The sequence below is a fragment of the Brassica napus genome, chromosome A8 (assembly GCF_020379485.1).
Source record: "Brassica napus cultivar Da-Ae chromosome A8, Da-Ae, whole genome shotgun sequence".
Lineage (NCBI taxonomy): Eukaryota > Viridiplantae > Streptophyta > Magnoliopsida > Brassicales > Brassicaceae > Brassica > Brassica napus.
Window position 1 is genome coordinate 22,836,481 of NC_063441.1, and position 25,209 is coordinate 22,861,689.

The 25,209-nt window shown below is 39.0% G+C and overlaps 4 protein-coding genes and 1 long non-coding RNA gene across 5 annotated transcripts; 2 read left to right on the forward strand and 3 right to left on the reverse strand.

Annotated features, from left to right (window-relative positions):
• Positions 1-2,403: 2,403 nt before the first annotated feature.
• On the reverse strand, positions 2,404-5,321 carry LOC125576979. Its single transcript, XM_048737546.1, has 2 exons — positions 4,094-5,321; positions 2,404-4,013 (listed from the first exon to the last, which is right to left on the reverse strand). Exons 1-2 carry the CDS (start codon positions 5,319-5,321, stop codon positions 2,404-2,406), a joined length of 2,838 nt encoding a protein of 945 aa, XP_048593503.1.
• A 2,548-nt stretch (positions 5,322-7,869) lies between these two features.
• LOC111200418 (NADH dehydrogenase [ubiquinone] 1 alpha subcomplex subunit 13-B) lies at positions 7,870-9,362 on the forward strand. The gene is made up of 3 exons (XM_022691531.2): positions 7,870-8,298; positions 8,839-8,910; positions 8,988-9,362. The coding sequence occupies exons 1-3, from the start codon at positions 8,084-8,086 to the stop codon at positions 9,130-9,132; spliced, it is 432 nt and encodes a 143-aa protein (XP_022547252.1). The 5' UTR covers positions 7,870-8,083; the 3' UTR covers positions 9,133-9,362.
• A 516-nt stretch (positions 9,363-9,878) lies between these two features.
• On the reverse strand, positions 9,879-19,728 carry LOC106424318 (myosin-7). Its single transcript, XM_048738357.1, has 42 exons — positions 19,595-19,728; positions 19,215-19,340; positions 18,997-19,140; positions 18,781-18,926; positions 18,526-18,682; positions 18,377-18,435; positions 18,131-18,290; positions 17,856-18,005; positions 17,645-17,781; positions 17,416-17,562; positions 17,229-17,330; positions 16,888-16,945; positions 16,712-16,813; positions 16,586-16,623; positions 16,376-16,502; positions 16,113-16,283; positions 15,904-16,035; positions 15,689-15,798; positions 15,534-15,594; positions 15,150-15,327; positions 14,859-15,064; positions 14,623-14,742; positions 14,338-14,436; positions 13,964-14,176; positions 13,734-13,868; positions 13,495-13,644; positions 13,253-13,411; positions 13,040-13,179; positions 12,855-12,969; positions 12,754-12,768; positions 12,583-12,651; positions 12,323-12,493; positions 12,085-12,234; positions 11,793-11,969; positions 11,201-11,707; positions 11,059-11,129; positions 10,862-10,961; positions 10,729-10,785; positions 10,585-10,641; positions 10,423-10,503; positions 10,246-10,322; positions 9,879-10,158 (listed from the first exon to the last, which is right to left on the reverse strand). The coding sequence occupies exons 1-42, from the start codon at positions 19,595-19,597 to the stop codon at positions 10,044-10,046; spliced, it is 5,292 nt and encodes a 1,763-aa protein (XP_048594314.1). The 5' UTR covers positions 19,598-19,728; the 3' UTR covers positions 9,879-10,043.
• Positions 19,729-20,742: 1,014 nt separating this feature from the next.
• LOC125577214 lies at positions 20,743-22,764 on the forward strand. Its single transcript, XR_007315568.1, has 2 exons — positions 20,743-21,062; positions 22,703-22,764. It is a non-coding gene; the product is annotated as an uncharacterized LOC125577214 (long non-coding RNA).
• Positions 22,765-23,798: 1,034 nt separating this feature from the next.
• On the reverse strand, positions 23,799-25,202 carry BNAC08G00750D. Its single transcript, XM_013865045.3, has 4 exons — positions 24,775-25,202; positions 24,368-24,438; positions 24,161-24,287; positions 23,799-24,034 (listed from the first exon to the last, which is right to left on the reverse strand). Exons 1-4 carry the CDS (start codon positions 24,929-24,931, stop codon positions 23,943-23,945), a joined length of 447 nt encoding a protein of 148 aa, XP_013720499.3. The 5' UTR covers positions 24,932-25,202; the 3' UTR covers positions 23,799-23,942.
• Between the last annotated feature and the right edge of the window lie 7 nt (positions 25,203-25,209).

Sequence of the window (25,209 nt, forward strand, 5' to 3'; positions counted from 1 at the left end):
CCCGCTCCCTCTCGGCCATACCTGTAAAAAGAGGGGTGAGTACACAATACTCAGTGAGGGCAGGTTCTAGGAACCCACGAACTCAGCTCAGGAAGAGCAAACAATCACAAGTCATGAGCTAATAAGATCTATCACACAGAATCCCATACTACCCGACATGAACTAAAGACCCTACAATGCATATCCTTTTCATCTTTTCCTCTTTTCCTCTTTTCCTCTTTTCCTCTTTTCCTCTTTTCCTCAGTGGGTAGCCCCCCACTAGGCTTCTACCCCATATTCATGTGGATTCGCCACATCTCCTATGGGTGCTTCCATATTCATGTGGATTCGCCACATCTCCTATGGATACCTAGCGTGGACTACTTACCCCACCTACAAACCTTAGACTCTCTATATGATCCCTTATTCGTACTTATTCTTACATCTTTCACTTATCATTCACAACACGTCTCATCATCTTATCATCATTTCTTGACCACCCTAACATGCCTATGTTCTTATCACTTCAACATGTACTACCGTCTAAACAAGATCAATCACATAACATATCACACATACACACAAGATCTAGATCTGATTAACAAAGGACTAAGTCCCATTGATTACTCAACATGAGACAAGTTCACAGCAAGTCCTCACCTTAGCTTTTTGCAGAAGTAGGTCTAGATCTAGGTTTGGGAAACAGTCACTTCTCGAGATCTGGTTAGAGAATTGGATTCACACAAGAGAGAGATGGGTTTAGGATCTGTCATTTCCAATGACTTAGAACTAGAGATCTTAGGTTTACCTTTAGGGTTCAGATCTCAGTTGCTTGCACGAAACTGAATCAAGGAGGCGACGGCTAGGGGCTCGGTCGCGGCGGCTAGGGCTTCGCGGGCGGCTGGCGGCTGGCTTCGCCGGTGGTGGGGCGGCGGCGGCTTGAGGCGGAGGCGGCGGCGGGGTTCTGCTCGGGCAGGGCTTCGCTTGCTGTCTCTCTTGTGGCTGAACCCTAGGGGAACTTCTCCTTTTATAAGCAGTGGGAGGGGTTATGTCTAGGGTTTCTTCTTCTTGGACCTCCTGCATTTGAGTCCCCTTTTGGGCCGGGCCCGGGATGTTACAATTCTCCCCCACTAGAAAAGGATTCGTCCCCGAATTCTGGACCTCCTCCTGGTCCCGCTCCGCGTTTCCAAGGATCTCGGGGTAGTTAGCCCTCAAGTGCGACTCATGTTCCCACACATCCTCGTGGATTCCATCCCTCTCCCATCGTACGAGAACCATCTTTTCCTTTCGTCCCTGGTTATTTACTTCCTTTTCCTCCATAATCTTTATGGGTTTGCTAACCAAGGTCAAGTTACGTTGCGCATCCTTAGGCGGGTGCGGCAAGATCAGCTCAGGCTCTCTTATGACCTTCCGTAGCACGGAGATGTGAAACACGTCATGGAAATCTGATAGTTCCGGCGGTAGTACCAGACGATACGCGACTGCACCGATCCTCTCCTTTATCACGTATGGACCCATGTACCTGGGTCTCAGCTTTTTCAACTTTCGGTTTGGGTCATTCCCTCGAAAAGTTCTCATTTTCAAGTACACCTCATCCCCTACCGCAAACTCTAGTCTCTTCCGGTGTTTGTCGGCGTAACTCTTCTGGCGGTCGTGAGCCGTTTTCAATCTGTCTCTGAGGAGTTCTACTTGCTTGATCGTTTCTCCAACTAGTTCGGGGGTCATATCTCGTTTCTCCCCCACTTCGGTCCAACATAAGGGGGTCCTACAGGGTCGCCCATACAATGCTTCGTACGGGGACATTTCGATGCTCGCATGGTAGCTGTTGTTATAAGAGAACTCCACCAACGGTAGATATTCGCTCCATTTACCCCCCCATTCCAAAACACTCGCCCTCAACATATCCTCGAGTGTCTGGATGGTCCTCTCGAACTGTCCATCCGTCTGTGGATGATACGCGGTGCTAAGGCGAACCTTGGTTCCCAATGCTCTTTGAAATGCCTGCCAGAAAGTTGAAGTAAACTTCGGATCCCGGTCAGATACTATGCTCACCGGTACCCCATGTAACTTCACTATGACGTTCAGATACTCGCGTGCTAAGTCCTCCGTCTTATCGGTGGTTCGTATAGGTAGAAAATGAGCCGTCTTTGTCAGGCGGTCTACTATCACCCATATAGCGTCCTTGTTTTTCGTGGTCCGTGGTAGCCCTGTGACGAAATCCATTGTCACCATATCCCATTTCCATTGTGGTAAGGGTAACTCCTGCAACAGTCCGCCTGGAACTCCGCGCTCCGCCTTAACCAGCTGACAGGTCTGACACCGGGCTCTCCACAAAGCGACATCTCTCTTCATTCCTTCCCAGTGGTAGTACCGCTTCAGATCTTGGTACATTTTTGTCCGTCCCGGGTGAATTGCGAATCGTGATTAATGAGCTTGTGCCAGTAGTTCGTCCCTCAAGTTCCCTCCCTGTGGTACGCACACTCGGCCTTTAAACAGGATGGTACCATTCCCAGCCGTACGGTACCCGCTCACCTCCTTGTCGACCATCTTTTGGAGTGTGGAGTCCGTTTCCTGGGCCTTACTGATTCGACTCAGCAGGTCGGCTTGTTCCACAACCTCTAACCCGGCGCCCTCTTCGCACGCCTCTGTCCATTCGAACCTAACCTCCTTGCCTGTAAGGCGGGTGAGTGGCCTGGCTATTGTGGCGAACCCTAAAACATACTTGCGGTAGTATCCCGCCAACCCGAGGAAACTTCGTACTTCTGTTGCGTTACTTGGTGTTGGCCATTTCGTGATCGCGGTGATCTTCTCGGGGTCCACCGCTATCCCTGCTTCGGAGATCACATGACCCAGAAACCCAATCTTACGTTGCCAGAAACTACACTTGCTAAGCTTAGCATATAACCCATGCTCCCTTAACTTGTCCAGTACGATACCCAAATGGCGTCTGTGGTCCTCCCGGCTCTTGGAGTAAATTAAGATATCGTCGATGAAGACAATCACACACTGGTCCAGATAATCTCTGAAAATATCATTCATTAGCCCCATGAAAGCTGCCGGCGCGTTCGTCAGTCCAAAGGGCATTACTACGAATTCGTAGTGTCCGTACCGGGTACGAAAAGCTGTCTTCCTAATATCTTCTTCGTGAATAGGGATTTGGTGATAACCTGAAGCGAGGTCTATCTTCGAGAACCAAGTGGCTCCCTCCAGCTGGTCCATAAGTTCGTCTATACGGGGTAGGGGATACTTATTTTTAACGGTAACTTTGTTCAATCCCCGGTAGTCGATGCACAGTCGGAGGCTCCCATCCTTCTTCTTTACAAAGAGTACCGGCGCCCCCCAAGGCGAGCTACTCGGACGTATGAATCCCTTTTCCACTAGTTCTTCCAGTTGTTTCTTCAGTTCAGCCATCTCTGCAGGCGCCAAACGGTAGGGGGCCCTGGAAACCGGTGCGGTTCCGGGTTCTAGCTCAATCGTAAAAGCGTTATTTCGTTGAGGTGGGGGTCCGCGTAGTGGTTTGAACACATCGGCATACTCTGCTGCTACAGGGATACTCTCCAGATCTGGCGCTTCGGTCTCACCCACCATTTCAATAGTGGCTAAAAAGGCTTCTCCTCCTTTCCGGATTGCTTCTTCAGCATGGGCCATCGACACCACAGTTATTCCGGTCCTAGTTCTCATTCCTCTGTACACGATTTGCCTCCCATCAAGCGGGATCCTAACGCATGCCTTGGCACACTCAACCACGGCTCTGTGTTGTGCTAGCCAATCCATTCCCAAGATCACCTCGTAACGCCCCAGTTCTAACTCCAGCAGGTCTCCGGGTAAGTTCACACCTGCGAGGATCACCGGTACTTCTTCATATCTACCCCTCGTGGCCATTTTCTCTGTTCCTGCCGTCTCGACTCCCGTCACCATGGTGTTGAAGTTCCCCTTAAAGTCCCACTCACGCGTAAGTCTAGGGCTTACAAAACTGTGAGTTGCCCCGGTGTCGAAGAGAGTGAACGCTGTCACTCCTCCGACCGCGACAGACCCTACACAACACTAACGCTAAGCTACACGACTACTACAGTTCTTTTCATATAACATAATCGTATTGTTAAATCAAACGTACCCGCGATCGGTTCGGCTCCTTCGCGACCCTCGACGGCGTACGCTCTTGCCCCTGCGGCTTGCCCCCTCTGCTGTTGGGGTTGTGCCCCTTCCGCGTTTCCTCTTTGGAGTGTTGGGCACTCCCACGCCAGATGTCCCTCCTGGCCGCAGCGGTAACAGCGCCTGCGTTGGCCTTGTCTCTCCTTCGGGCAATCCCTCGCTATATGTCCGCGCTCGCCGCAGGTGAAGCATGCTCCCATCCTGCACTCCCCTGCATGGAATCGTCCACACCTCTCACATGCGGGCCTTAACGGAGCAGGCTCAGCCGCGGGTTGTGCATCCCGGGGCCGTTTGGTACCCCGGTTCTGGGAGTTCTGGTTCTGTTTTCGCTCTTCCTCGAGCCCTGATTCTTGTTCTGCGGCTTTCTCAATCAGCTCATGGACATCACGATAGTCCCTCACGTTGCAGCTATTCCTCAGTTCCACTCTCATACCTTTGAGGAAACGGCGGATTAAGTCGTGATCACTCAGGTAGTGACCCGCAAATCTCCGAAGTCGGTTGAACTCGTCCCCGTAGTCTCGTACATTCCTCGACCCTTGACGGATGTCCTGAAACTTGCTTTCCATCGCGTCCATGGCTTCTAAGGGAAAGTACTTCCCATTGAATGCCTCCAGGAAATCATCCCAGGTCAGTCGTATCCCGTGTGACCTTTCGACCACTTCGTCCCACCACACTAGTGCGTCGTCTTTAAGGTAGTGAGCAGCCAGGTCCCTACGGAACTCCGGTGGGCACCTTGCAGAAGCGAAGTTCCTCTCGAGTTGACGTCTCCAATTATCCGCGACAATCGCGTCGGCCTTTCCATTGAAAAACTCCGTCTGCATACTCTTCATGTGTCTCAGCATGTCCCAGTAGTTGGGTCCGGGGGCGTGCACCACCGCAGGCGCTGCCGGGGGTGGAGGCGGCGGTGGCGGATTCTGGGCCGCCCCGGGTGGTATGGGGTTGTCCCCCGCATCTGCGGCGGCTTCACCATTGGGCAGATGACCCCCATAGGCGTCGCGGTATCTTTGCAGTTCTGCCAGGAGCGCTGCATTCGCCACGTTCGGCATTTCCACTGGGTTCTCATTCTCAGGTGCGCCCCCTCTTCGGCTTTCTGCCTCGCTGGAGGCTTGAGACGCGGACCTGGTGACCCGTCGCGTCGCTCTCAGGTTGGCCGCAGCTGGCCTTGCAACTCTGGCATTCTTGGGAGGCATCCTGTTGACAAGTGAAGGAGTATTAGCCACGGTTCTACTCAAATTCTATTGTCCACCGAGTGAGCTAGGAGTTCCGTCCGAGTGGTGCATTTTTTTTTTTTTTTTTTTTTTTTTTTTTTTTTTGAAACCCTTTTTGAAATACTTAGAAAGACGTTCGGAAGAAGTTCCTTTGAAACCCGGGTTTTCCTACTTCTACCCGACCCTTCCCTACCCACCCGGGACAGCACCGGGTGGGTTTAACCCGCTCTGATACCAATTGTAAAGGCCTTGGCCCGATGAACCCTATCAAATACTTTAACTCAAACCTTTTCGTTCAAAAAGCTCTTATTAAAACCCAAACTGTCTTACATAAAACCGAACTCAACTAAAAACTGAATGTCGAATAAAACTTAGGAAGAAATGGCGGAAAGAAAAGAATCCAAATGAAAGACTCGAGAAAACACTTGCACCATACGGACATCTACTCCCGCTCCCTCTCGGCCATACCTGTAAAAAGAGGGGTGAGTACACAATACTCAGTGAGGGCAGGTTCTAGGAACCCACGAACTCAGCTCAGGAAGAGCAAACAATCACAAGTCATGAGCTAATAAGATCTATCACACAGAATCACATACTACCCGACATGAACTAAAGACCCTACAATGCATATCCTTTTCATCTTTTCCTCTTTTCCTCTTTTCCTCTTTTCCTCTTTTCCTCTTTTCCTCAGTGGGTAGCCCCCCACTAGGCTTCTACCCCATATTCATGTGGATTCGCCACATCTCCTATGGGTGCTTCCATATTCATGTGGATTCGCCACATCTCCTATGGATACCTAGCGTGGACTACTTACCCCACCTACAAACCTTAGACTCTCTATATGATCCCTTATTCGTACTTATTCTTACATCTTTCACTTATCATTCACAACACGTCTCATCATCTTATCATCATTTCTTGACCACCCTAACATGCCTATGTTCTTATCACTTCAACATGTACTACCGTCTAAACAAGATCAATCACATAACATATCACACATACACACAAGATCTAGATCTGATTAACAAAGGACTAAGTCCCATTGATTACTCAACATGAGACAAGTTCACAGCAAGTCCTCACCTTAGCTTTTTGCAGAAGTAGGTCTAGATCTAGGTTTGGGAAACAGTCACTTCTCGAGATCTGGTTAGAGAATTGGATTCACACAAGAGAGAGATGGGTTTAGGATCTGTCATTTCCAATGACTTAGAACTAGAGATCTTAGGTTTACCTTTAGGGTTCAGATCTCAGTTGCTTGCACGAAACTGAATCAAGGAGGCGACGGCTAGGGGCTCGGTCGCGGCGGCTAGGGCTTCGCGGGCGGCTGGCGGCTGGCTTCGCCGGTGGTGGGGCGGCGGCGGCTTGAGGCGGAGGCGGCGGCGGGGTTCTGCTCGGGCAGGGCTTCGCTTGCTGTCTCTCTTGTGGCTGAACCCTAGGGGAACTTCTCCTTTTATAAGCAGTGGGAGGGGTTATGTCTAGGGTTTCTTCTTCTTGGGCCTCCTGCATTTGAGTTCCTTTTTGGGCCGGGCCCGGGATGTTACACATTGGATCATGATTTAGGGATCTCTTTGAGAAAGGAAAATAAAAGGATCGAACCATTTCTTTCGACTGTTTTTTAAAGTCGATAAATGTTGTTCGAGCATATTGTTGAAACGGATATGCCCATTAACAAAATGGACTTAAACGGGCCAGTCCGTATAAACCTATTTATTTCTACATGATAGTAAATGGTCACGGATCAGTCCGTTTATAAGCATGTTTAAGCCAGCGGACTTCAACCCCATTTTAACATCTCTATGGTGCTTCATGGGCATCATCTTTTCTCAGGCTGCCATCGCCTTCGCTGTGGCGTGTTTCTTCATTACAGTGGTTGTCTTTTTTGTCCTTGCTTATTACAAGCAGAAGGAGTCAGATAAATCAGCTCTGGAGATGATAAAAGACAAGGAAACTATAGCAACCCCCTCTGAAGCAGTAGTCATCTCACTCGCCACTGTGGCACTCTACGCAGCACATAACAATCCGGGAGAAGCAGCGACCAAGGTTTTGATAGGTGTAGCCATTAAGGCGATCAAGCCTGAGGTTCCTCAGGGTCAGGGTCCTTGAAGGCTACCTAATTAGTTCATCTCTTTATGTTTAGTTAGCTTATTTTCATGCTTATTTTGTTTTTTTTTTCTTGTATTAGTTTCCACTTAGTTAATCGTGCTAGTTTGCTTTGGTTTGTTTCCTTTCTATTAGCTGAAATAATGTTATGTTGGTTGAATATAATAAAATGTTTTGTTTGTTAAGGTTTTTTAATACTCCCTCTATTTCAAAATGCACAAAGATTAAGAAATCTAGTTTTTTTTTTCTAAAAATTAATATTACAAATATAATTTAAAAATCATTCAACCAATTAAAAAATAACTGTAAAATCTAATTGGTTATACAGTTTTTAATAAAGTTAAAAATAATAAAAATATATCAAAACTTCATCTATTTTGAAACAACAAACATATTTTAAAACATGAACTGGAATATTTGTGTGAGTATTGGAACAAGCGCAGTTCATTTAGTGAAAACAAACAACTAAAATGCCCTTTCTTCTGAATCCCCGAATCGAATCGGATCTCAGTCATGGGTCAGCCCGTTTAAGTACGCGGGCTTCAAGCCCATTTTAACATCTCTACTTCTGAATCCCCTAGAACACTCGGTTTGCAAAATCGAATCGAATCGAATCAGAGAGTCAATTCGATCGAGCAAAGATGACGGAGGCGATGATAAGGAAGAAGCCTGGGATGGCGAGTGTGAAGGATATGCCGCTGCTTCAAGATGGTCCGCCACCGGGTGGATTCGCGCCGGTCCGATACGCTCGGCGGATATCCAATACGGGTCCTAGCGCCATGGCTATTTTCCTGACAGTTTCTGGTGCATTTGCTTGGGGGATGTACCAGGTCGGCCAGGGAAACAAGATCCGCAGGTAACGAATGAGATTCGTGAACATTTCGTTTTGTTTGATCTCGCCTTTGTCAAAAAAAAATTAATTGCGAAATGTGTTGGTGATGGAATTTGAATGGAACGAAAAGAGTTCAAATTTGATTTTAGTATTTCAAGTTATTGGTAAGCTTTGCTAAGTAGTTATTGAATGTTCTGTTTCATATCTTGTCTCGGTTAGAGTGTTCCTTGGCATTTTGATTGTCTTCTTCATATAAGCATATAACGTATGTAGAGTTTGTTAGTCCCTTTTGCTATATATGCTTCTGTCATTTGGCTTTTATCATAACAAAGAAAAAACACGTTTATTTCGTTCTCAATTAGTTGAAAGTTATTAAAGTTCTTTGTGAGTTTTAAGTTCCAACAGAACTAGATTTCATATTGTTGTTTCCCATGGACTTCCTTAACTTCCCATCAGAAACTTTCAATTTCCTCGTGATGCTAACTAGTATTAAGTATATGTTTAATTCTTTATCAGTAAGTTATAAGGTTTGAGGTTCTTAGCAAGTTTGATTTTGATGTGTAGGGCGTTGAAGGAAGAGAAATATGCTGCTCGTAGAGCTATACTTCCCATTCTTCAAGCTGAAGAAGATGAAAGGTAACCATTTTCTTTAATTATAAATCTTTCTTTCTGAAACCTTCAGACAGTTGAGTAACGATATTTGTGTTGAATAGGTTTGTGTCCGAGTGGAAAAAGTATCTGGACTACGAGGCAGATGTAATGAAGGATGTTCCGGGATGGAAAGTTGGCGAGAACGTTTACAATTCTGGTCGTTGGATGCCGCCGGCGACTGGGGAACTCCGTCCTGATGTCTGGTGATCTCTTCTCAGTTTCTCACAAATGCATTTGATGATGATCGTGATGAATGAATGATGTTTCTGTGAGATCTAATAATATGTTCTTGTTTTATCTTTTTCATTGGGTAATAAGATGAATGAATGAATTATTCAATAGACAGGTGCTCTTGTACTGATTTTGCTGGAACGTTAATCTGTGTCTGTGTGTAATTGTTTCTATGGTAAAAATGAGAGGAAGCAGTTTTTTATTAACAAGCATGCAAGATTGGTTTAGTTTCTTCGGTTTATTAAATTGGGTTTTCAGTTTGGTTATATTTATCTGTTCATTTTGAATACTTTAAAAGGTTATAGCCTATAGTGAAGTACAACCAAATCAGTAATAAATTACTAATCACCAAGGAAAATTGGAACTAAACTTTTTCTAATAAGAATTTGGGTTTCTAGCTTGGTTACTCTTAAATTTGTTATTGGTCTTTGATTCTGACTTTAACCTTCTGCAAGAGGAATCTCACGTTTTTTTTTTTTGTAACACGAGGAATCTCAGGTTTAAAAGCAAAAATATCTACTCTCACTGGGTAAAGATTGATTACTCTTAAAATCTGGGCCAAGTAGTTTAAGCCCAAAATTTTCCAAGGCCCATTTGGCTGTCTTCAGTGTCGATAAATTTATATATTAAACAAAATTTCTTTGTGTTTCAAAAAAAAAAAAAAAAAACAAAATTTGTTTTAGTTCAAAATTCCCGCCTTAGTTTCTTGACGTACAAGCAATCAAGCTAAAAAGAGGAAGCTGATCAGCTACAGACGCTCAAATTAAAACGCCCTTTGGGGAAATTAGAAACAGAAACCTATTACATATACAGCTTATACCAACGTGAATCAATGGTAGCTTAGCCCAATTAGTTAGAGGCATTAGGAAGAAAACTGAAACATTTTCTCAGTCCTTGAGAAAGAGGAAGTTAGGATTATCAGCGAGCTCGGAAACTGATTTTACATTCGCAAAGTCCTTTTCTTGCATGCAGTTAGCGATCTCATCGGTTTCGAAAGGGATGCTGTTGTGTTCACACAAAAGGAAAAAAAAATATTCATGATGCCTGACAATGTTTAGAGAGGTTTGTGAGTGAATTTAGCTAGTGTACCTGGAATCATCGTCTAATAAAAAGGAACGGCTGTCTTCATCTTCATTTGTCATTAGAAGTTTTAAGTTAGAAATCACCTGCATCGAATGCAGCATGAAGACCAATAAAAGTCAATAGAAGAATCTCTTGTCATGTTTGGTTTATCAGATCTCTGGGAAGATATTCATTGCAACGTACCTCTGGCGATACGTTATGATTGTTGTGGTCTTCGTTATTGGAAAGGGTACATATCCTATACAATTGCTGAGTACTAAGAACCTGATACACAGAGAAAGATCAGAAAAAGTTAAAGTTATTTTGATCCTTTAATGTGAATTCATCAGAGAAGCAGAGAGTTACCGGGCAGAGGTTAGTTGTAAGATCATCGTATGTAATTGTGGACTTCTGTTCTGTAACCTGAAAGAAGAAACCCATCAACATTCAGGAACGAGATAGAAGAGGGAGAGTGGTACACTGTAACACTGTCAAGAGAAAAATCCAAACCAGGAGCACTACGGCTTGTCTCGTAGGCTTGAGTTCATCCCAAGAAGATCCCACAAACTGCATTCAAGAGTAACAAGTGAAACCACCCCCTGAAAACGTTTCGCTACTAAAGTTGTTTGAAAACAAATTATACCTCTTCAGTCGCTTGGCTACACCATGAGTCTAGTTCATCTAACCCTGCTTTCACTTCCTTGCCCATGTTGAATGTGCAGTATTCTTGTTCGAGGAGAAGACTGCATCGTTCAGACAACAGCTCTAGTTTAATGGTTGACGGCATCACATGTGATTCATTTCACAGTTAAAGGCGATGAAGGGGATATAAACAGTTACCAGTTGAAGAGTTGAACGTTGATGTATTGGAAAGTTTGGCTGAAGATCTTCTGAACAAGAAATGGAGGAACCTGAAAGAAAACGTTTTTAGTAAGGAAGTTAAGAAGAAGTATGTGAAGCTTAAATACAGAAATATTCTTACATAATTTTTCTTCCATGTGATGAGGTTGTAATTCAAAAGCCCAATAATGTTTTGCCAAGAGTTGGCTGGCGAGTTCTCTGCGGACAACATTGCTGCTTGGCCCTCTTTAGCTGGTGAATCCTCCTCAGATAACTGTTTTGGTGAACTTGACTTAGCTGGGAGATTCTCTTCAGATGACTTATTCAGGGAGTTCTCTTCAGATGACTTAGCAGGTGAATTATCATCTTTAGACTTTGCGGTGAGATTCTCTTCAGATGACTTAGCAGGTGAATCATTATCTTCAGATGACTTCTTCAGGGAGTTCTCTTCAGATGACTTCTTCAGGGAGTTCTCTTCAGATGACTTTACGGTGAGATTCTCTTCAGATGACTTGGCGGGTGAATTATTATCTTCAGATGACTTGGCGGGTGAATTATTATCTTCAGATGACTTTGCAGCGAGATTCTCTTCAGATGACTTTGATGGTGATTTTACAACAGAGGATTCATGTGATGATTTCTTGAGATCCTGAATCATTAGAAGAGAATTAATCACAAAGCGAATAGGGTCTCAAAGGTTAAGTTTGTTGGTCGGTCACCAAAGGTATATACACCTGAATGCAGGAAGAAAGCAGGGACGATACTTCTCTCTTGAAATTCTCTCTGATGATTCCATACATTGTTTCAACATAGGCCGTAAGCTGCTGTTTGAAGAGCAAAGCAGGATATTTAGCATCTACTTGATGTACCACATCAGTTGAAAGGTTCGGGGAAGATGTTGAACGAAAACCCTGAGACAAATCATACGGTATAAGTGCTATGAAACATTCAAAAATATAATAGCCGTTTAGAACTTGAAATATCAAGCTGCATGGCCATCAAGACAACAGTTTTTTTTATCCTTACCTGTGTCATCCTTCCCAAAAAAGAAGTTGGCTGAGGAGGTTTTGTGGGGCTTGAGCCAGTTGGGCTATGTCTTAGGCTTCTTTGAAGCAGGAATAACAGAGTTGATGTGTTTGTTAGCCAATATGCCAAATGATTGTCGTCTTCCTGATTCTGAAAATTTAATAAGCAGAGGATGATTGCTTTAACTTCTAGCATTGGTCTCTGACCATACGAGTAAAATCCAAACTTCTCTGGTTACCTCTATTGCAGAACCAAAAACAGGAACAATTTTGTCAAAGATACTGGTTTTGTCTGCTTCGAAAATTTTCCAGTGTATAAGACATTTATATATTGTAATAGCTGCAACAGGCTTCCCATGGCTGAAACCGACATTTTGGGATACACATTTGAGAAGAACGTCAACAAATTCCTGAATCATTGAAACATGACAAACATTTAAACCCAGTTAAAACAAGTATTAAAGTAGTATTGGGACTAATTTTTTCGCTAAGCACATACATGGGGTTGTTGTTCAATACGAGAAGATTCTGTCCCAGTTTTTTTAGCCGGTATAGGAGCAAGTGACTCCTGTAAGAACGCAAAATATGTCAAAAAAAATGTTCATCTATAATTACTAATGATGTGCAAGAAGATGCCTGAGACAGTTCCACAATAGTTTTTATCACTTACATGATGTCCATTCTCCTGCAAGAGGTAAAGGAAAAAAAAGTCAAATACTTCTTCAAAAAAGTCTACAAAGAAGTATGAGAAATAGTAAAAAAACTGTTTACCGAGGCTCCTGTAAATGACACCTGCGGTGACATTCTCCGGGAAGTCGAATTAACCAGCGCCTGCTTCCGGCGAATATGTTCTTCTGTTTCCATGTCGGAGACCCTTTCCTGAAGCCTAAATAGAAGAATAATAGAGTAATGCATAACTAGACATATTGTAGAAAAAAGAACGCCAAGAGTAAAACCTTAGCATCGATGTCTTCGCTTCAATTAGCTTTGTCTCCGCGTCTACAGCTTGCTTCAGCCTCTCTTCACATAGTCTACTTGCTTCCTCATACTTCTTCTCTGTTTCATCTATTTTCTTCTCCAGTGAACTTACCAGGTCCTGTAGATTTTTTTATCAATCAAATTAGAGACGCAGACAAAACTCAACGCTGTTATATATATGGAACACTTACATTCAGGTCTTTGTTTTGAGCAGCAAGTTTGTTGACCCTCTCATTATCAGTTGAACCACCTTCTGTTAAGCTCTCTTCTTTCAACATGCTTTTCCCCTCCGTCTGTCCCTCTGAAGAGTTGTTCCCATCTATCTTCTTCTCTAATGAGCCTACTAGTGCCTAAAAAATAGTTTCATTCATCAGATTAAGGGGACTAATAAAATGAACATACTTAGTTGAGATTACATCTGTAGAAAGGTTACCTTGAGCCGCTCGTTCTCTGCTGCAAGATTGCTAACGACTTCATAATCAGATGAAACATTCTCCTTCAACTGCTCTGTGATATTTGAGCTTGTTTCGTCATGTTTTCTGTCTAACGCATCGATTTTCTCCTCCAAAGAACTTACCAACTCCTAAAAAAATGTTATGCTTGATGAGAATATATATAATCAAGAGGAAAAAAAAATGAAATCTGTTAGGAATCTAGATTGAGTAATCTTACCTTCAGCTGCTGATTTTCAGCTTCAAGTTTAATGATCGCGGTCTGATCAATTACAGGAACTTCTTGTTTTATCTGCTCTTCACTGAGCTTGCTTACGTCTCCATCATTCTTGTTTTGCAAAGAACTCACCAACTCCTTATAAAGAAAGAGCATTAGACAAAAATACAAGGATAATACATGTAAAATTTTTAAACATTATCTTCAACACATAGACTTTTTAATGGACTAACTTTAAGCTGTTCATTTTCAGCAGAAAGATCGTTACTCATCTCAAGTCCCTTTGAGAGTTCTTCAATCTCAAGTTGCATGTCTTGTAAAGCAGACTGCAGTCTTGAGATCTCCGCGCTTTTGGTTTCTTGAGTTTCCTTGAGCTTAAGCTTTATGTCAGTTAAAGCTGACTGTAATGCTTCGATTTCTTGAGATTTTGCTTCCTCGATCTCCATCTGCACAGTACAATGATCAGGCGCCTCATAGAGAACCAAAAAAAGTGGTCGAGTTTACAACGAGTTTAAGAAAAATATATTTTTTTCCTCAGAAAATAAACAATGTTGCGTAACAGGTGCTGTGGTGTCCAGCATGATATCATTAACGAAGTGATGTGTACCCTCATCTGTTTCTCAAGCTCTAAGTTTGAAGTGAGTTCTTCCAATTGATTTTCCAGCTTGCTCTTAGCATCTTGAAGTGCTCCGGCTTCTTTAGCAGCCTGAATAAATAGAGAAACATAAGAAATGATCTGCTAGTCTAGTGAATTGGTAACAAAAGCGACTACATCACTTGACACGATATATTATAAGAAACGAAGATTGAGTATTTATTATGGAACGTCAGTTTTTGTAAAGAGCAGATTTAGAGAAACTAAGAACTTCATATGTTAGTAAAGGAGTGGTACCATTTTAAGATTACGCAATTCTCGTCGAGCAACTCTCACTCTCCAGCCACATTGAGTGGCGATCGCTGCTTTCTTCATTCTCACATAATGCCGACGACACAAAAATCTTCTGGTTTGACTCTGTGTAAACAGTAAGTTGCATGTCATCAATACCCAAACAAGTAGATGTATATGTTAGGTAAAAGAGAGTCATAAGAAGATAAAAAAAATTAATCATCATGTGAGCTTAAACTTGCTTGAATAATGATTGCCGCTCTTCTCTTCTTCCTAAATTGAAGTTCGACTCGGGCAGATTTTGCTCGCATCCCCGTCTGAACTGAACAAGCAGAAGAGCACAGGCTCTTATAGGATTTCTGGCAAATATAAGTCCGTGCGTGATTCTGAATTCTCAGACAAGCCACTTCTATTCGCATCTTCTCAAACGAAACACGTGCAACTTGCCCTGTATACAGTTTGACGAGGGAATTAGACAGTCTGATGACATTTCTTGAAGTCAATAAAATATATTTGCATACAACATGTATTACCTCTACACAAGGCCTGGATATCTGTTGAAGCAGCCTGCAACAACAGAAACTTTTTGCGGGACTGATAAGAAAGGACTTTCCTCTGTATTATCCGTGCTGAACGACCAAGAACTTCAGCTCGGTGAGCATCCAGTTCTGCCATTTGACCTGCCCTAAGAAACACCTTTGTTTTCCCGATCTAAGATGCAAGAAAAATGTTAATACGGATAATCATATCTCCAGTAATATATGTCCAGAAATAGAAAGCTAAAATAAATCTTTTGAAGTGTTGGCCAAGTAACAAACATGTTCGAATGTGGGACTTCCAGAACCCTTGATATGTTTTCTACTAATTTCAAAATACAAGAAACAAACTAGAAATGAGATAAGATTATGAAACTGCACCTGAAAACCTTTGAGGTCCACTTTTGCTAATAGCTTTTTGCAAGCGTCAACTTCATCATTGCTAATAACAAAAAAAAATCAGAACCCAAAAAGTGAGTGATTCTAATACCCTAACTAAGAGAATATGAGAAACCTCGAAGTGTTGGTAAAGCTACCTTCTATTTGTAGTTTCGGGAGCCAAAATTTTGAACCGGGTCAAAAATTCATTGAAAGGCTTCCTAGTAGGATATCCAGCGCAACTAATCCTAATGGCTTCCATGACTCCCTGAGATCAGATATACATGAAGTTTCACAACACCATTGGAAAGCAGAGTAATTAATACAGTTGCAAAACTGAAAGCTATGGTTCTCTGAAACACCAAAAGCTTACCCCACACCTAAGTTGCTGCAGAATATTAATGTTCTCAAAGATTTCTGGCTTAAGAAGGTTATTTGGTTTAACACATCGTATGTAGTGTGGTTCTGTTGTGCTCAAACTCTCGAGCAAAGATTGCAGTTGATGCTGTATTTTTAATACATGGTGAGAAACACAGTAGATATTATGAGCAGAATCAATAGGGACTAATCATTACATCAGACCTTAAACTGAGAGCCTATTGATGAGAACTTTGATGTTTTGGAAGATTCCTCTGGCAAAGGTGGAAATAACGAGGAGACAAAGGAACAATCTGAAGAGCTCAGGAGAGCTTGATGTTCTCCAACAACATAATCCTTGTTTTTGTCCAAAAACAGTTCTGTCTGATAAGTGACCTGGAATTAGACACGAGTATGGTCATTGTAATGTTTCCCTTAGATCAAGACAAGCAATTAGGCAAGAGGTCCATGTTATGAAGAAAACTAACATCACCAGCATAGTGGCAAATTGTAAAGTCTGTTTGAGCCAGTTTTGGCTTGGAAAAACGCTTGTGATCTTTAAAAGTTTGGTATAGCTTTTGTGCGAATGTATCATGTGTAGATCTTGGAAACATGCTGCAGAAGCAAACAAAATACCAATAATTTTCTATGTAATAAGATGAAAGAAGCAACAAACAAACATGGCTTTTAAACATTACCAAGCCTCGTCTAGAAGGGCAATGATACCACCAGGTTTCTGTGATGAAAAAAGAGTATATCAGATACTCAAACCTAGTGGTATGCTAACACTAAGTTTCAACATCGCACACTATGTGACTGCTAACCTTTTCAATAAGATCGAGGATATCCTGATTGTCAATGAACTCTATGTAACTCCAGTCAATCTCTTCTTTAGTATATTCTTCTTGCTCCATCTTGAACACGTGCTGTAGAGAAGATGAAGTAATGCATGAATATGGGTCAGCCAAAGAAACAGAACAATCTACTGACATTGTCCAACCTGGTTGAAATGTTGCTGTAGCTTCTCGTTTGTCAAATTTATACAGAATTGTTCAAAACTGCAAATTGCCGGTGAAAATGAGAAGAGATTATTAATAATAATAAATAGCCAACCACAGAACTGCAAGGAACGGCCAAAACCAAAATAATCACATTGTTCTAAATCACAAGAAATCTTTTAGCGAAGCAACTGATATATAAGAAACTCGATAACAGACCATCAGTTCAATGTTTAAAGAAGCTTAATCAGAGAGTGTAGAAGTACTAAGCAGTGTAAGAATTCAGTTATCAGTTTCAGAGACTTAAATATCAGCTGAAAACAAAGGCATACCGGTTAAGCACCTGTTTGTCTTGAAACTCTCGAATCCATAAATATCCAGAACTCCAATAATGTGTTTTGAATCAGGGTCTTGGCCAATGGAATTATTGATCTTGGTCACAAGCCTGTAAACAAGAAAAAACATTTTGCATAGAATACCCTAAGAATAATACAATTCCCTTAAAAATGATAGAGTTATCGTTAACCTACCAATCAAACAATTTAGAATAGACAATTTTGGCTAGTGCATCTCTCCCTAGAGCTGCACTATCAGGATCAAGCGACTTTGTAATGCTTTCATCACGAGTCACCATGACCCTTTTGCACAAGGAATCTTCTAAAGCCTTCTCATCACACCTGAAACAAAAAGCAAGTTAAGGGTCTAATTATGGCTAACCAGAAAACCGTCAGAGAAAACACAGAGTAGTGAAGCAGTTACATGAAAAGTTCGGCTGCTGTTTTTAGATGAAACAGTGATTTTTCGTCCTTAGGTTCTGCTGCTTCTGATTCTTCACCCTTTGCAAACTCGATGTTCCCAAGATGAAGGATTGCAGCTACTACTCGAAAGATTGCATCCTGAAGAAATAGAATTTAAGTAGAGTTATTCCTATGTCTAATCATGTGTAAATAAGCAACCAAAAGGAAAGTACCTGATCTTCAGAACCGATTCCAACAACGTCCATAGCTTTCCTTGTAGCTAGGTATTCCTTGGAATCATCAAGCCCATCCAACGCATAGCAATTCGACTGATTTAGATAGCGAAATGTGCTTGGTTTTCCTAACTTGTACCTCTCAGTTTCCTGAAACCTCATGACAAATACTGTTTTAGTCAGCGACGATCTCATGTAAAGTCAAGCATTGGATATATATTTATAGGATCTCTAAGATTTCAAACTAACACCGCCATAGAAGAGATCAGGCTTACCTGTTCAGGTGCAGCACAAAGCATGTAAAAGCAATGATAGTTTCTTTCAGGGTCAGAAACTTGACAAACCCGCGACCTCTCTAACAGATATGTCCTGATAGCAGCTCCCGAGATTCTTCCTCTTTGATCGAACTGAATCTCCACAAATTTACCAAAACGACTGCAACATAGGAATCTTATTTTAAATTTGGGTTCAAGGAAATACAAAATGGATAAATTAACAAACGTGAGACCCATCCTCTCCACCTTGAGTTATTGTTTCTAACGGTTTTTGCATTGCCAAAAGCTTCTAAAACCGGATTAGACTGCAAAGCATGAAAGTAAATCAGAGGAGGTAACTCACTAAGTGTAAATTTTTGCAAGCATGTAGCCTTATGTTTTAGAAAATTGCTTACCTCCAAAACTTGCTGCTCCACGGATCGTCCTTCACTCTCAGCTCTTCCCCCCATGTAGGCAAGAAACCGCATGAGCATCTTTGTGCTCTCCGTCTTCCCAGCACCGCTTTCACCACTCACCAAGATCGCCTGGCTCACTCCCTCATTGATCATTTTCCTATAATTTATATTTTGGTGATGACTGTAAGGCTGAAAACCAACTGATAGTGCCTCAATAAAACAAAGCTAATTAACACCAACAGAATGCAGCGATACCTGTAGGCAGAATCTGCAACCGCAAAAGGATGTGGACTCAACTCACCAAAAGGGGTACCTTTGTACTGTTTCATCGTATCAACTCCATAAAGGTGGGGTAACCTTTTAAAGGGATTCACAGCTATCAGTATATTTCCTGTGTATGTCTGCATTCATCATAAAATAAATTTAGCTGAAGTGTTGAAAACTAGTAAATGAAGTGTAGCTGAAGCTTACATAAATTTCATTTGAATCATATCGGCACTTAAGGTTGAGGAGAAGCCCTGGCTCATGCAAATAGGCAAGCTTTGTCATGTCGTCGACCCCAAGCTCAGGGAACTCGGGGTCCTTGGGGTAAACAGCATTTACCTTTGCCACAACCTAACAAACAGATACATCATATACATAACTGTGCTTTTTTTTTAATCTAACAAGTTATTTTCACAAGCTATTACCGTCTTTCCAGAACAGTTGACAGTGATTTCATCACTGTTAGCTTCTTCTACTTCACCATCTATCCAGGCTTCATCCGGATCCTCCACCCATACATGCGACCCTACGCTTACTTTGGCTGAAGCGGCCTGCACATATAATCACATCATCAAAACAGCCAAGAGGAGAACAATATAAGATAATTTTCTAGAATCCTTCTTCTTCATCGTTTTGGGAAATGCTCATTCACGATTCAATCAAACAAGGAAAGTTTTCAAATCAACAAAACCATTGTTACACATTTAGAAACTCAAAAAACAATTTTATACAGAGAGAAACCAAAAGGAAAAAATATGATTTGAAGAAACTACAAAATGCAATTAGAAAAAGAGAAAGCTCATACCATTGTTATGATGGAATCTGCTCAGATTTTCTCGACGGAGAGAAACATCAACAAAACCAAAAATTGGAAAAAAATAAAATCACATTGATTTTCTCGGGAAACGTGATTCCACGGGAGAATTTGTAACGAACATTGTAGATTAGAATCAAAATGGTGATTAGTTTCTCTCTTCTCCTCTTTCCCCCCACGGACGTTGGAAAAGCGAACGGAGTATCATGAAACTTTCTGATTCCTAAATTACCCCTTCTCCATTCAATTAAACCGGTCCGGTTAATGTAATCTCGTTTTTCACGGATCAAAGAGGAGAGAAAGAAGCAATGTTTTTTTAACCCCGTCCGAACAGTAAACCGAACTACTTTACGGATCACCGAATTACTGAGTCGGATAAATGCGGATTTATAAATTAATTAATTTTAATTTATGATTACATATTAGCTATTAAAAATATAAGAGATATTTCATATTTATTAAAAATATAAGAGATATTTTCCATTTTCATTTCACATATGAAATATTTAAAAATAACTTAAATAATTTAATATATGATTTACAATAAGAATTAAAAAACACAATTTATATGGTAGAGGCTAAAACCTAGAAGGCTAAAACAAATTCTATTCACAAGAACAAAATTTAAAAAAAAAAGTTGAAATAGATATATGTGGCAGTAAAGAAACTGATAATCTCACGAGAATACTACAAATTTAAAAATTAAAGAGCTTAACTTCTTATTAAGAATACAAAATATACTTAATAAAATAAGTAAAAACCTAATAAAACTAAATAAAAATTACTTATTGGTTCACCTGGCGGTTCAACTGATAGCTAGATTGTCGTATTTAGGAGTTTTTAGCGGCTTTTACCAGAATTTGAAACTGTATTGTTTAGTGGTTCGGTGGATTTATGGTCCAACCGCGGGTCCGAGTAAGGCGTAGAAACACTGCCTATAGTTGAAGGTGTGGGTTCCTGACAATAAAAATTCCTACTCCATCACGATTTTGTGTGAAAGCATGATTTAGCAGTGTACGTGAAAATATAAGATTCAACCGTTTTTGTGAGAAAAAACATGAATGCAATTTTGACAAGAAAACATGATTTTACTGTTAAAATATTATATAATAATGATAACTAATATAAAACCAATTATGTTTTGCATTGAAAGATATTTAAGTATATGGATTTTTAGATATAAATTTTACATCCAAAATCCACAATTTTAGATATAAAATAAATGAATTAATTTTTTATTATTTATTTATGGGATTTTCATGGTCAAAATAGATCCATTTATATCGTAATTTGAATATGTGCATAACTTAAATTAGACATATTTTAATTTGTGATTCATCTATAAATGTACGTCTCTATTTCTCTAATTTTTAAAACACCATTATTTCACTATCGAGGATGAAAGTTGCTTTCAATTCTTGGCTTATTGGTTTTTTTATGCTCACAATTTTTCTGTTTGGTTTGTATTTTCATTTACAATTTTATTAATATACTATATAATCCTTCTAAAATAAATTTTATTTGATGGCGTTTATTTTATATACCTATATAAATTGTATGTCTAATTCTATAATATTGCGTTTAATGATTTTTTGAAAGTAATCAATGATTAAGAAAGGAGATGTTTTAGACTTTCAGTTCTATTTATGAAGAAAATTCTTTAAACATATGTTTTACAAATAATGATTTTTTATTTTTAATATTAAAACTAAAATTATGTTTTAATTATTATAACTAGATTCTGACCCGCTCTTTTAAAGGGCGGGTATATTTTTTGTTTGACATTTTTTAAGAAATTTAATTTTTATATTTGTGTTTTTATTTGTAACCATATTTGTGTTTTTCTTTATAATCATATTTGTGTAATTTGTTTTTAATTATTATTAAGAGGTTTCAATAATTGTATTGAATTTTTGATGTTGCATAACTATATACTTAAGTCATATCCATTTCACATATTAATTTTGCATTTTATTCCTAAACAGTTATTTTTTTTTAAATAACAAAGTGTCGTTACAATTTTGTTTAATAATTAAATCTTAATTAAATAGATAAAATTATATGTTCTCACTAAATTTTCATGATTTGATTTCATATATAATGATAATAATGTTATTATTACACATAATAATTTTTAAGTTATGTTGTTATAGTGTTATAATGATTTTTTATAAAATATATCAGAGATAATTACAATCGGAGATTATAAGTAATAGTTGGTGAAAATAGTGTGTATTTTATTTTTTATCAGAGATACAAATAAAAAATGAAACTACTATAAGTAAATTATTTTGTACTGTTTCTCAACAAATATAAAGTGATTATAAATTAATAGTCAAATTTTATACTTTTTAGCCGTGTACATAAATCATTTATATAACTATGTACATAAATCATTTATATAACAAATAAAGAGTAATTAACATATAACTATAGAAAGATATGTCAATAATTTATATAACTATGTACATAAATCATTTTATACTTTTTAGCCGTGTACATAAATTATTTATATAACAAATAAAGAGTAATTAACATATAACTATAGAAAGATATGTCAATAATTTAACTGTGTACATAAATCATTTATATAAACAAAGGTGTTATATTAATCAAATAAAATGTGATGACAAAAAAATCAAATGAAATGTTGGGTTGAGATTATCGAATAACATATAAAAAACAATTTGGATGGAATACTGACAAAAGAAGCAAACCTAACTGCATAACATGATAATAATATAGTGAAAAGTGATCATTCATGTATATAATTATAGTGTAACAGATTTTAATCACAATTTTAGTATAAAATAATAATATACGTTAACAATTAGGATTTGATAAAACCCAAAAAAGAAGGAATATTAGTTATTATATATTTATATATATATATAACTGTCGGTAATATTTGTATTAGAAAGAAAAGGTGGTACCTAGAATTTTGGGTTAGAAGTTACAAATGGTGTGTTGATTAATAAAAGGTAATTCCGGATGTAAAAGTATTTTTTCAATTCTGAAAATTTAAATGCAGTTATTAAATATGTTGGACTCAACTATTATCAATTGGACATATTTCTAATTTAATAGTATTGATAACAGGTGAAATGGCGATTGCTCAGAAGAAAAAAAACTGACAACCAATGTAATCTTCCATTACGAAACAAAAGTGGAACATGCAATGCCAACCAGTGTCAAGCCGCATGTGTCAAAAGGCATAAAGAAGGGGAAGGTACATGCACAACTAATCCAACGGACAAAAAAATGCGCTGCATATGTATGTATCTTTGTCCTCGCTGATTCTATACAAAAACTTTATCTATACAAAAACTCAAATAATATTTATATTAATATTATGTCTTCGTCAAAGAAAAGAATAAATTTGGGATAATATTCAATGTTTTAAAACCCATTCCGAACAACATCCCTGATTACAAAATTGTTTGATCGAACGTACGCGACTACAAATTAATAAATTAATAATATATTATATATTGAAAAACATAAGAGATATTTTATGTTTTAAAAATTATATAAAAATTCTTAAATTAATTTTTCTTTATTTTTATTTTTATTTCACATACAAAATATCAATAATAATTTAAACAGTTTAACATTTAATAAAAACTATTAAGATTTAAAATTCATAACTATTTAAATGTCTACTGTGAATAATGAAATTAAAATTTAAATCTAAAATAAACAAAAATTAAAATATCAAATTGTAATATATTGTTGATACCAAATCACACATCAACTAATTATGGTTTTCTCTATCATCGTTTGTTTCAGTGTACATGTGGCATAGTAAAATTTTCATCAAAAACTAAAATTCACAAATAAAAATTAAAACTACAAATATAATGTAAAAGATATTCACGATAAAAAAAAAGTTGAAGGACATACAAAGTAGAAAACTGAGGCAAACGACGTACATAAACGGCAACAAAGGAAGAAGATAGTAAAAAACTAAAAATCTAACTTCTTCTTTAGAATACCAAATGTATTTTAATAATTTATTATTTTTAATTATCTATTGGATCAACCACTAGTTCAACCGGTACCAGGGTTCCGGATTTTAAAGATTTTTTTTGGATTTTATCAGATTTTAAAATTATAGTTTTTCCTAAAACTCAAATCGGATTATATATCGGATCATTGGATTTCTTTGTATTTCTTGACCTTTCAAACATGTATGTTTATAATAGTAATATGAATATTTTCTGAGACTTTGTAATGTTTACATAGTTTTATATAGCAGACGCCATGATAATCTGATATCTTCTTTTCTTTTTTTTGGTAATAATGTTACAAATCTGATAGTTGAGAGTTAGTAGTGGCTTTATGATGTTTTGGATGATGAAACACCACCGGTTTTCTCAAGGTCCCGTTGTCTTGCTCGTTCCATTTTCCGCTTTCGCCATTCTTCCAATGCTATGCGGTTTTAGAGAACATATGTGAGTTACAGATCAAAACCTCTTCGTAATGTAGTTTTTTTGTTTCTGATCTAAATCACATAGCATAATAAACAACAAAAGATTATTGTTGCCACGTTTTTACCTTTCAAGCTTGATTCCTCGTTTGTGGGGAGGAAAGCTTTACGCCGTTTAGACAGATCGACGGCTTCTGTGTTCTGCTTTACATCTGTTTCATGTCCTGTAGATGCCTCCTGTTGTATTTCTTTGACCTATCATTCAAAGACACACAGTGATGGTATATTTGGGTTTGAAAAAAATGCTACGGGAATGTAAAACAGTGTAAGCGTACTCTTTTGATGAGCTCCAAAGGTTGCATGGCAAGCCTAATCTCTCGGGCTTCCTTGATATACCGAAGCTGAGCTGCATTTATCAAAGGGTATAGTATGGTGAAGGAATGAAACAAGGACCATGGACAATGAGCACAACAAACTCCAAGTGTTCTATATTCAGTTCAACAGGCAGAATCTAAAGTATTCTTCAAATCGTTTCTCAGCTTTGTAGAAAGCCTTAAAATCCAACGTGATATTGAATTCAACTGTTGAAGGGATACACTTAATCTAGGGAACGGGTTCCAAAATATGAAAAACTTGTCAACAAAGCCTGAGGTTTGTTGTTGTAATTATGAGCACATACGAAAAAGAGCCAACACAAGATGAGCAACTTTGATTTGAAATCCTGTGAAACTTGGCAACAAACCTGAAATGATTCGGTGAGAGGAAGAAGAAGATGATGATGATGAAGTGAAAAGGTCGCGAAGGAGGTAGAGGAAGATGAGCACGTTGACGATAGTCAGAGCTATTGTTGCGTTCTTAAATGAAAACCTCTTTAGCCATTGACGATAAATATGATCCATTTTTTTTTTTTTTTTGCTTAATTCCAAACTAATTGTTGTCTCTTCTATATGATTGATTTCGCAAATTTTGGAATTTATGAAGATCAATGATTTCTTCTTCTACAGACTAAACATGTGTTTGACTTTTGTTTGTTTTTTTATCTTTGTCTTAAATCTTTTGGTTGGACTCTTTAAATTGTTAGATATCTTTCCTTTTAAGGTAATTTATGGATAGTCATGAATCCAAACATTTCTTACCTTGTTTCCCCCTTGATTAAGTTGAACTAGGTTATCTTCTT

Excerpts from the sequence above, each read along its gene's own strand:
- LOC125576979 (XM_048737546.1), bottom strand. The coding sequence starts at position 5,321 with ATGCCTCCCAAGAATGCCAGAGTTGCAAGGCCAGCTGCGGCCAACCTG. Across the intron at positions 4,014-4,093 it reads AGGAGCCGAACCGATCGCGG|GGTCTGTCGCGGTCGGAGGA; the intron begins GTACGTTTGATT and ends AGTGTTGTGTAG.
- LOC111200418 (XM_022691531.2), top strand. The coding sequence starts at position 8,084 with ATGACGGAGGCGATGATAAGGAAGAAGCCTGGGATGGCGAGTGTGAAG. Across the intron at positions 8,299-8,838 it reads CAGGGAAACAAGATCCGCAG|GGCGTTGAAGGAAGAGAAAT; the intron begins GTAACGAATGAG and ends TTTGATGTGTAG. Across the intron at positions 8,911-8,987 it reads CAAGCTGAAGAAGATGAAAG|GTTTGTGTCCGAGTGGAAAA; the intron begins GTAACCATTTTC and ends TGTGTTGAATAG.
- LOC106424318 (XM_048738357.1), bottom strand. Across the intron at positions 10,962-11,058 it reads AACGTTCAACTCTTCAACTG|TCTTCTCCTCGAACAAGAAT; the intron begins GTAACTGTTTAT and ends TGAACGATGCAG. Across the intron at positions 10,504-10,584 it reads TTACAACTAACCTCTGCCCG|GTTCTTAGTACTCAGCAATT; the intron begins GTAACTCTCTGC and ends TCTGTGTATCAG.
- BNAC08G00750D (XM_013865045.3), bottom strand. The coding sequence starts at position 24,931 with ATGGATCATATTTATCGTCAATGGCTAAAGAGGTTTTCATTTAAGAAC. Across the intron at positions 24,439-24,774 it reads CTCTCACCGAATCATTTCAG|CTCAGCTTCGGTATATCAAG; the intron begins GTTTGTTGCCAA and ends TGATAAATGCAG. Across the intron at positions 24,035-24,160 it reads CGAGGAATCAAGCTTGAAAG|CATTGGAAGAATGGCGAAAG; the intron begins GTAAAAACGTGG and ends AAAACCGCATAG.